At 30.9% G+C, this 10,287-nt stretch overlaps 1 protein-coding gene across 1 annotated transcript; it reads right to left on the bottom strand.

Annotated features, from left to right (window-relative positions):
• Positions 1–588: 588 nt before the first annotated feature.
• On the bottom strand, positions 589–9,443 carry LOC143596865 (agamous-like MADS-box protein AP1). Its single transcript, XM_077075526.1, has 8 exons — positions 9,178–9,443; positions 3,090–3,165; positions 2,848–2,912; positions 2,607–2,706; positions 2,481–2,522; positions 1,252–1,293; positions 1,047–1,168; positions 589–924 (listed from the first exon to the last, which is right to left on the bottom strand). The coding sequence occupies exons 1-8, from the start codon at positions 9,360–9,362 to the stop codon at positions 801–803; spliced, it is 756 nt and encodes a 251-aa protein (XP_076931641.1). The 5' UTR covers positions 9,363–9,443; the 3' UTR covers positions 589–800.
• Positions 9,444–10,287: the final 844 nt, after the last annotated feature.

The following is a 10,287-nucleotide window of genomic DNA, read 5'->3' on the forward strand; positions in this document are numbered from 1 at the left end:
TGATTTATTGTTCGTTTTGTATGTGATACCGTACTAGCTAGCATATTTCCCATGAATAATTAGTTTATCGTTATTATCAATTTATGGTAATTTTAATATATATAAATCGACATATTCCAATTATACTGGAATGGTGAACATCAACACCATTTTGGAATCCACCTATTGCCTATTTTTGTGGGGACTCGAACTTGCATCGATTTGAAAGAGAGGGGGGGGGGGGATGCGACAACAGTCTAAGAAACATTAGTGTGCGCCATGTTGTATAACTCGGGTTATATCATGGAGAAACTAATAAAACACTTTTCTTTGTAATTAAGCAGACTATGGAGTATATAAAACCCTTTGTCTTAGAAACCAGGTTTCTTTTAAGTTACAAACCCTGATTCAAATAACCAGTTATATTTTATTTAGTTCTTGGATTTTTTGTAGTGGTGTGCATTTATGTTATTTTGCACAAGCTCTATTTGAAGTTGAAAGGAGAACATGCTGGAATGACAGACTGAATAATTTCTACTTGATTTCCACAAGTAGATTGAGCATCAAGCACCATAATAATAAAACGTCACACAACATATAACAAATAAATCCTGTTTTATACATACCTTACAATCTTACATAGTAGTTTTTCAGCAAACATGATTTATGTCTTTATGATTAGATACAATAGCCAAATAGTCTTGAGCAAACATACCACACACTTGATTGTTGGTTTTTTTATTAGTTTCTTAATTTCTTATTAATATATGATTAACATGATCATTATCCATAATCGCTTAAGCGTTGATGGGGTGAGCACCTTAAGAAGGAAAGCACCTCATGTGGCATGAATATATCGGCTGCAGACTTAGATCAAGCTCATTAGTCCTCCCATCAGCTCCTTCACTACTACTACCACCACCACCACCTTGGTTGTAATCTCCCCTACATCACATATATAAACAAATTAAACATAATTAAGACAGTCTTGATTTTGGTATTTAAGAAAAAAATAATATCAAGGTTTTCTCATTAGAAGAGCATTTGTCATTAAAAAAGATGATTACCCCATATTGATCGTGGGATGTGGTGGCGGCATGAGGAAGGTTGTATCGTGGTCGACATAGTTATGCATTTCCCATTGAGTGCTTTGTGGTGGTATTGTCTTGTCTTTCTCCTTCTCCTTAATCTATTCATTGAGTGAGGGTTTAGTATCATTAAATTGCACTATGAGACAAATTTCGGATAACATACAAATGGACCGCAACTCACTTTCTTTGTCAAAGTAGTGTTCTGCTCCTGTATGGCCTTTCCCTGGTGGTTGTATTCGTTATGCATTAGAATAAGGATGAAGTAGTTAAAAACAATATATTGAAAATGGATATATGATATTTATATCATGCTTTCTTTTTCTCAATGTATCTTTGTATGTTTTCTTCAACTGTTGTGTTGAAGAACATATTCCAATCCATATATATAAATTTTTGCTAGACATGATACATGAATATGCTAATGTAAGGTAAATAGCCGGAGTTTCAAAATTATGAATAAGCTAGTATATGAAGGTGTTTACTATAAAAACAGGTAATTTCTACGGACAAAATGGTCGCAACTCTTGCTACGAATTAGCTACTACGAAACATATATTGTTATGGTTTAGCTTTCGATACTTCATCGCAAATGAAATTCATAGCGAAACCGTGAAAATAAATATTTAAAGAAAACTTCATAAAGCTGTAGCGAACTTAAGAGTTTTATCACGACATGAATATATATCCGTAGCTACAGTTTAGCTACGAATACTCCATCGCATATGAATTTCGCAGCAAACTCTGTAGGAAAATTGAGAAAATAAATATTTTAAAAAATAATGAAACAAAATCGGTGGCAAATATTGAGAAATAACAATTTCAAAAATGTCAAAAGTAATTTAATAAAATCTGTAACACATTACAGAGCAATATCAAAGAAATAAATATCTAAAAAGTAAATAAACTAAATTGTTTAATAAAATGTAACCCTAAACCGTAAACCCTAAATATTTTTTAATTATTTATTTCCTCATTTTGAAATAACAATTTCAAAAATGTCAAAAGTAATTTAATAAAATCTGTAACAAATTACATAGCAATATCAAAGAAATAAATATCAAAAAAGTAAATAAACTAAATTGTTTAATAAAATGTGTTGCAACTTTATAGAAGTTTTTATTAGAAATGCATAATTAAAAATAATATAATATATTTCTTTGCAGAATACGTAGCAAAATGAGGAAATAAATAATTAAAAAATAACTTATGTATGTGTGTGTATATTATGTGTTCACTACATGGGGAATTATGAAGTTGTTTTAGACTTTTAAGTTGAGTTGGGACAATGTTTAAGTAATTACTAGACACTAGTGTATTTTTCTTGCCTAAAATATACATTATTGTTTGTATTTTGGTAACCCTAACAGGATTAGCTACTCTTATTAACACAATAAGAAAAAAGAAGCACACCTTTTTCTGAAGCTCGGAGATTGATTCATGCAGGAGTTGGTTCTACAAGACAAAACACCGTCAAGTGAACCCATCATCTAGAAATATACATTACCAAATAAATATATTACATGTGTGCGTACGAACCTTTCGTGTTCGAATGTTCTTGAGACCAGTATCAAGCTGTTGTTCCAGATTTTGGATTTCTTTCAAGCTCAATGACTCAATATCTTCACCCATGTAGTGCCTAAACATTTAAATAAACAACCAACTCCAAGCAATTAGTTTCTTATCTATATGAATAAAAACTTCAGTTTTCATAAATAAAGTTGCTTTTGGAAAAAGAAGGAAATTAATATCTTTTAACAAAATAAAAAAATACTGTTACCTGTGATTTCTTTGTAAAAGCTCAGCCCTAGATTTGAGTTTGTTGTACTCTAGAGTCCAGCTTCTCTGTGGATATATAAAGATTTAATATCATCAAGTGAAAGTAAAACAAATAGCTAAATTTAAAAATCATTTGAATGTAACTAGACAAAAACATCAGTCATGAGTGAAATATTCCAGGAATCAGGTACAAAAAACAGATTTTTTGTAGGGAGAATAACTGAATTTGAGCTATGATAGTACCGGAGTAGTATCTGCTGCGACTAGTTGTCTCTCAGTGTAAGAATATCGCTCATATCGCTCCAAGATGCTGTCCATGCTGTGACAAGTCATAACCAGAATGTTAAATGAATTTACAAGTCTAATTTATGTTGGCCTAGCTAAACAATGGTATATGATCGATTGACATGAAGACACAAAGATTTTTTTAAGCAACCCGCATCAACTCTTTTACTTTGTTAATATGTAACTCAAGGACTCAAATTAATTTACAATATGTTGATATTTAAGCTAAACAAAAACTATACGTTCTGTAAAACAAAATTTTATAAAGAGTGAACTGCGGTTTTCGTCCTTGTGGTTTCTTCAAATCTACGGTTTTAGTCAAATAGTTTTAAATTTGTGATTTTCGTTCCTGTGATTTCATTTCACTTGCAATTAAACCCGAATTCACTAATTTCGTTAAGTCTGGTCGTTAAACCCATCAGTGTGTCCTTCATGTGAGGGGCAATTTTGTGCTTTTCCCCAAATACACGAGGGGTTTGCGAATTAGGACTGAGTTTATTTAGAGAAAAAAATGACAAAACTGCACCTCACGTGTGGGGCACATAGATGCGTTTAACAATCAGACTTAACGAGGTTGATAGATTCGGGTTTAATTGCAAGTGAAATGAAACCATAGGGACGAAAATCGCAAATTTGAAACTATAGGACTAAAAATGCATATATGAACAAACCACAAAGACAAAAACTGAGAAAAAACGCTATATTGGTCGTAGATGATACTCTTTTCGAAGAGAAAACTGATAGATTTTACCGATGCCACTTCTCCGGCCAAATTATAATTTGTTTGACTAACATTTGACCATTACTAATAACCGATGTTTTCCAAAGTTTATCTTTTCGGTAATCAATCGGTAACTTGTTTTTTTTAATATATATATATATATTAAATAAAATTTGAGATTTTGAGCAATAAAACCAATAAAATCTACAAATTACATATTATTATCAGGGTTGTATACGAACCAAATGTTTAGTGAACAATTCATGAACCGTTCATTAGAAAGTTCGTTTATGTTCGTTCGTTTGTTTAGTAAAGAAACGAACATTAACAGAGACCTCGTTTGTTCAGTTGTGTTCGTGAACGTTTTGTAATATGTTCATGAACATTCGTTCATGTTAGTTTGTATCTTTTGTGCATGAAAGTTTTTTATACATTTATTTACTTCATCTAAACATTTTATATTGTTTACATTACTACCTCTACATAAAATAGGAAACCATATTATCAAATTGTTTTTGCAGTGTTCACATTTTCTCTCATTATTATCGATCTCAATCTCTAGGCTTCGTCAATTTTATTTGTGTTAGTTTGTATTCATGAACCATTCGTGAACACATTCATTTTCTTAATGAATGAACATGAACATAAAATCTCTTTTGGTAAGTGATAGTAGACCATTCGTGAACACATTATTTTCTAAAAAACGAACATGAACAAGGCCGTGTTCGTTTTTGGTCGATTCTATTACAGCCCTTATTATTATTTGTAATGTCATCCTTGAGCCATTAACTTTATTAATTTTTATTTGCTTAATTATGGATATCAATAGAGTTGGAAGAAATCTGTTCAAAATGAGGATAATCAAAATAAAGTAGAGATCAAACAAACTTAACAGGACACGGAGAAATGAACATCGCAAAATATATGCATTATGTGATTGAACATGGTCGTTGAAACTTCACTTGAATTAATTCAATACAAATCGGTCCGACATAGAACACTGTTGTAAGTAATATAAAATAAGAAAAGCCAATGGACTTGCAATGATGATCATCATGATTGTGTGTTTCATAGTTGACGAACACTGACACAGGAATAAGGAATTAAAAAACTACCGTGTCAGCAATTAAGGTTGATGAGAATCATAGTGGTCCCAGAATTAAAACCACAGGTATATATTACCTTTCCAAATTACAAATATTGGGTATGCGCACCATTAAAACATAAAACATCAGGGTATGAATACACAAAACAAACTCAAAAAGAAGGTGGCCCTGAAAGAAAAATAATAGCTATTTCATTATGAAAGATTAAGAATATATATGTGCATAACAAAGGGAAAGGGTGGACGATGATAAGAGCGTTCTTTGGGTAAATTTTCAGGTTTCGGGTCGAGTTATTCGCGATTTTGGCAAGGAAAAAGTGACTTAATAACTGACTCATACATTTTGGGTGGTCGAGTTTGGGTTAGTTCAGGCCTGGCAAAAATTTTTAAGTGGAAAAGAAAAATTTGTTATTCACAAAATATAATCATGGTACTAAATGACTATCATAAGAATTCAAACATCATATGATAATATAATATTAGTTCAAAAGACCCAAAACTAACAATAAAATTCAATATTTGAAGTACCAAACACTCCTAACCAAAATACATCTATAAATACATCTATAAATTACAAAAGACAGTAAATATTGGGGTTGTTTTCGGGTTTCGTGTCTTGAATTGTTATGTAAGGTTGGTAGTTCGGGTTTTTTGTTAAGAAAAAATACCCAATAATCGAGCCATTTAAGGTTCGGGTTGGTTGGGTTGGATTTTTCGGGTATTATTTAATTCTGGTTCTGGTGGCTTTGGGTTGGATACGATATTCGAATACGGTTAAAAAGCACACCCTTAGATGACGAAGAAAATATTCGACGCGTCTTAAAAGATTTAGAATTGAGAAGATGTTGGTGAAGTAATAAGTTTTCTAAAAATGGAAATGAAGAAAATAGTTAATTTAAAAAAATTTAAAATACAAAGGAAGACAAGAATAAAAAATGTGAGAAAGATTGTGGCTAAAAAACCCCTAAAAAGACATTATAAAAATAATAAAAAAAATCATGGCTAAAAATATAAATAATAACAAAAAAAACTAAAATATCTCCCCCCCCCCCCCCCCCCTCAATCTCGTTCTAAAAAACGGCGAAAAACACAATGGCGACAAAAAAGACACAATGACAAAAATAAACCAACAAACACAATAATAAATAAAAAAAGACACAATAGATCGCAAAATATAACATAATGTCAAACAAAATATAATACAGTGTTGAGTAATATAACACAACATAAGAAAAAGACACAGTGTAAAGAAAAAAAAACACGATCAACAACGAAAATAAACACAAAATACAATGATAAATACAAAGACACAATGATTTTGTTACTCAATACTGTGTTTTTTTAGAACGAGGAAGATGGTGGAAAAAAATTTTTGTTTTTTCATTTTTTAATTGAATTTTGAGTTATGATTTTTTTATTAATTTATTATTAATTTTTAGAAGTTTTTTCATTACTATAAATCCTTTTTATCCTTCCTATTTTTAACTTATTTTATAGAATAACTTGACTCAAATGGTTAAAACATGTAGAGTAAATGTAGCGATAATGTATGTGGCGGCTACCAAAGTATTTATTTTCAACCATTAGGCCACTCATATATTAAACTAGGTCACTCAATGTTCAATCATGTTTCATTTAGAGCTTTTGCACATGATCTAACAATTGCTGTTTTCTTTTTCTTTTTTTTTTCCCCTCACAAACACCATTGTTTCTCACCAAAAACCGGTGTAAACGTACATAGTTGGTGATTCATAGAGTAGTTTCAATATATGTGTAGCCAAAATGTAGTAATTTGATTAGTGCATGGACTCGGCATATAATGTCACCTAAATTTAGGGCTGGAGTGGATTTTTTAATAAATGTATGAAATATTTTTTGATTGTTTTTAATATTAATCAACCATTTGAAAACTGCATTTGCATTATAATGCTAAGGATGGGAATTGAAAGACTTATATCGGATGCAATAAAATTCTTTTAGATCCCATTCTTTTAACTTGAGAAATATTTCAAGATGAGACTCTCAATTTACAAAATAACACCTTGGGCTTAAAGCAAAAAGGCGACCAAGACGGTGGGTATGATGCTTCAAGCGTACAATATTTTAAGGGGAGAAAGCTTCGAATAGGCTCATGAAAGAGATGGGAAGAGAAGAAGGCTAAAGGAATTCACTTGATGGAGATGGAGAAGGCATGTGGGACACAATGGAGAAGTTGGGATGGAGAAATGGACCCAGGACTGCTTTAAAAAATAAAACCCTAAAAGTGACTACTTTGTAGAAATTATATGTTCGTGATGTAAACAATACTTGTATCTAAGAGGTATTTAATATATATGTCAAACCTGGAACTTTTTTTGTTTTTTTTTTGTATTTATTTCTTATTATCTTATTCTTTATTTATAAAATTTAACCAGTTAAAATACTATTTATACATAATTTATTTAGTATTTTCAACACCTAACTCTCCCCATACGTGACACCTTTTGGCTTTCTTCTCGACTTTTGAGACCAAAACGCTTCAGAAAGCCTAATGCTTTTTTTAAAATAAGATGACACTAGAAGAGTTCAAAGGGATATATGAATACCATGGGAGACACAAATACTAGGATGTTATTTCCCAAAGAGGTCATCTATAGAGGGGAAGATATCCGGAAACATTGGATGTTATCTGCTTAAACCAGTTTCTTTTAACATTTACAACCAAGAACTAAACAAAATAAAGTGATCACAAGCATCAAGAAAGGCGCACACACTAAAATTCTAGTTCTTGAACAAGAGGAAAACAGACTGTACTTTAAACTGGAGTTTAAGAATAACCACTTAGAAAGTTTTTTTATAAATGCGAAAATTGTTCGTATGAATCATATGATCACTCCTAATGAGAAACTTATGCTAAATCAAGAAATTTATTTCATATCATTTAGTTTTGAAATTATCTTATATTGATGTTGCCTAATTTTTTTTATACTAAAGTTTCGTTAGTCATTCATCTTTTTTTAAATCAATAATCTCTAACAAATATTATGTGTACAAACACGTCCCAGGTTGCTAAATATTGACTCGTGGAGTACGTCTAAAATATGTACAAAAGCATACACGTAGATTCTATGTACATAGATTCTCTTTACAATTCACAAAACCTTCAAATCCTAGTCTTAAAAATATAGTCTAGTAAAAAAATGACATGAATTTCCAACTCAGCTTTTAATACAAAAAACGTGAATATGGAGTAATGGATTGAAGATGAAAAGATAGATCATCAGGATTTATTTCATAAGATCTCTTCCAAATAAATATTATATTATATATATGTAGGCTAAAGGGGTTTTATTAATTTGTAAAAGAAAATAATAAACAGAAACTTGAAATCATTTGATTACTTGCCATATACAATATTAACACATATCAAAAAATTGAAATGAAATTTAGAATTTAAAAAATACACAGATAACATATATATGTATTTGTGTATGTATAAGTATTTGCTTTACATCTTTTAACACTGATATTTTTTCCCTTTTAGTTGAAACAAATCAAATCTGCTTTTTATCATAAAGATGACTCTAAACATGTAAATACAACTATTCGTACGAGGTAATTCGTATCGATTCTTTCTAAATTTTTCATGAAGATGGTAAAGATATATACCAACTCATAAAATAGAATTTTCATCAAAACAATTATTAAATCAGGAAACTAAATCAGAAAAAAAGGAGAGAGATTAAACTAAACTAACAAAAAACTTATTGTTTGTGATTATTAATCTCTGAAAGAGATCAGATCCTTAAATCTTTAATCAGGATATTTGTTTAAAAGTACGTACAAGAAAAGTTAAAAATTTATTGAAAAAGTTGAAAACCAAGTGAAAGACTGAAGGTTGTATATATTGTCCACTGTTGGATCAGTTTATCCATCAGATCACTGTTGGATCAAAACTAAATTGATAGAAGATGATACATAAAATACAACAGTGCATTGAAAACATAATAATTTCCTCAGATCTGAGCTGATTGGACATCTTGTTTATTTATGATCAAGAAAAAGTATAATAAGATTCAATTATTTGTTTTTCTTTTTAGGTTTTTAATTGTATTTGTTTTTGGAAAGAAAAGTGTATATTGTTGGAATATTGTAGCAGATTTAGAAGTTAAAACCCTAATTGAAACAAGAATATACAAAAAAAGTAGATTTATTAAAGAGGAAAAGAAAGTCACATGTACCAAGAGTCAGTTGAAAACTCAAAGAGCTTTCCTTTGTTGGAGAAGACAATTAAAGCAACTTCAGCATCACAAAGAACTGAGATCTCATGGGCTTTCTTCAATAAGCCACCTCTCCTCTTTGAGAAAGTAACTTGCCTGTTGATCTTGTTCTCTATCCTCCTTAGTTGTACCTTACCTCTCCCCATCTCTATGTTCAGAAAACCAAACAAACCAAATCCAGAGACTAAAGATACTCTTGGCTACAAAAGGAAAGCTGTTAATTTGTTGTTGTTGTTGGGTAAGTAGTTGCTTTTTGTGTTACACTGAACCCTTACTTTTTTCGCTAATGAACTTGAAACACCCTTGGGTTATATGTTTCAGCAAAAGGGGGAAGAAGTTATTAAATAAATTAAATGTTTTACACCTGATCGAACAACTTATATGCCAAGGGAGTTATGTCCCAGCATTGTTGGCAGGTATCAACATATTACACTTAAGATTTTAAATTTTTGCTTGTTCCTTACAATAATAATTTGTACTCTAAAGTCTAAGGGGCAGGTCTAGAAAAAGATGTACTCACCTTTTCAAATGGGTTATATGGTAATGGTAACTTGGTTAGGAACTGGACTAAACTAAAACGAGTATAACTTTGGTATAGTTTAAAGTTACGGGCGATTAGATATACTATAAAACGTCTTAATGAGCCTGACGCTTGAAAAAGTTATCTCTTGGTCAGGTTAGACTTTCTTTATAATATCTTTTTCTTTATAAGCATACTTGTCTTAATGAGGCATGACTAGGGCCGACATATCGTGTGTACCCGTACACGATAAGACACGAAAACGATAAGACACGGACACGAAATGTGTATACCTGTACACGATACAAAAACTTATCGTGTACTTGTATCCTAAACACGAACACGAGCATGTCACTACCTGGTATACATGATAAACTATAAAGATCTAAAAACTAGAAGAATAATAGGTATGTAGGAAATTAGATTCCAAGTAGATAGATCACTAACTTACTAAGTAGGTTTAGCGATGAGGAAACAAAAGGGTTATATGGTAATGGTAACTTGGTTAGAAAATGGACCAAACTAAAACGAGTATAACTTTGGTATAGTTT

Source organism: Bidens hawaiensis, unplaced genomic scaffold (genome assembly GCF_021521415.1).
Source record: "Bidens hawaiensis isolate Kalapana, Puna unplaced genomic scaffold, B.hawaiensis_p1.1 tig00047226_1, whole genome shotgun sequence".
Classification (NCBI taxonomy): domain Eukaryota; kingdom Viridiplantae; phylum Streptophyta; class Magnoliopsida; order Asterales; family Asteraceae; genus Bidens; species Bidens hawaiensis.

Excerpts from the sequence above, each read along its gene's own strand:
- LOC143596865 (XM_077075526.1), bottom strand. The coding sequence starts at position 9,362 with ATGGGGAGAGGTAAGGTACAACTAAGGAGGATAGAGAACAAGATCAAC. Across the intron at positions 3,166-9,177 it reads GAGTTTTCAACTGACTCTTG|CATGGACAGCATCTTGGAGC; the intron begins GTACATGTGACT and ends GACTTGTCACAG. Across the intron at positions 1,169-1,251 it reads ACACTACTTTGACAAAGAAA|ATTAAGGAGAAGGAGAAAGA; the intron begins GTGAGTTGCGGT and ends CTCAATGAATAG.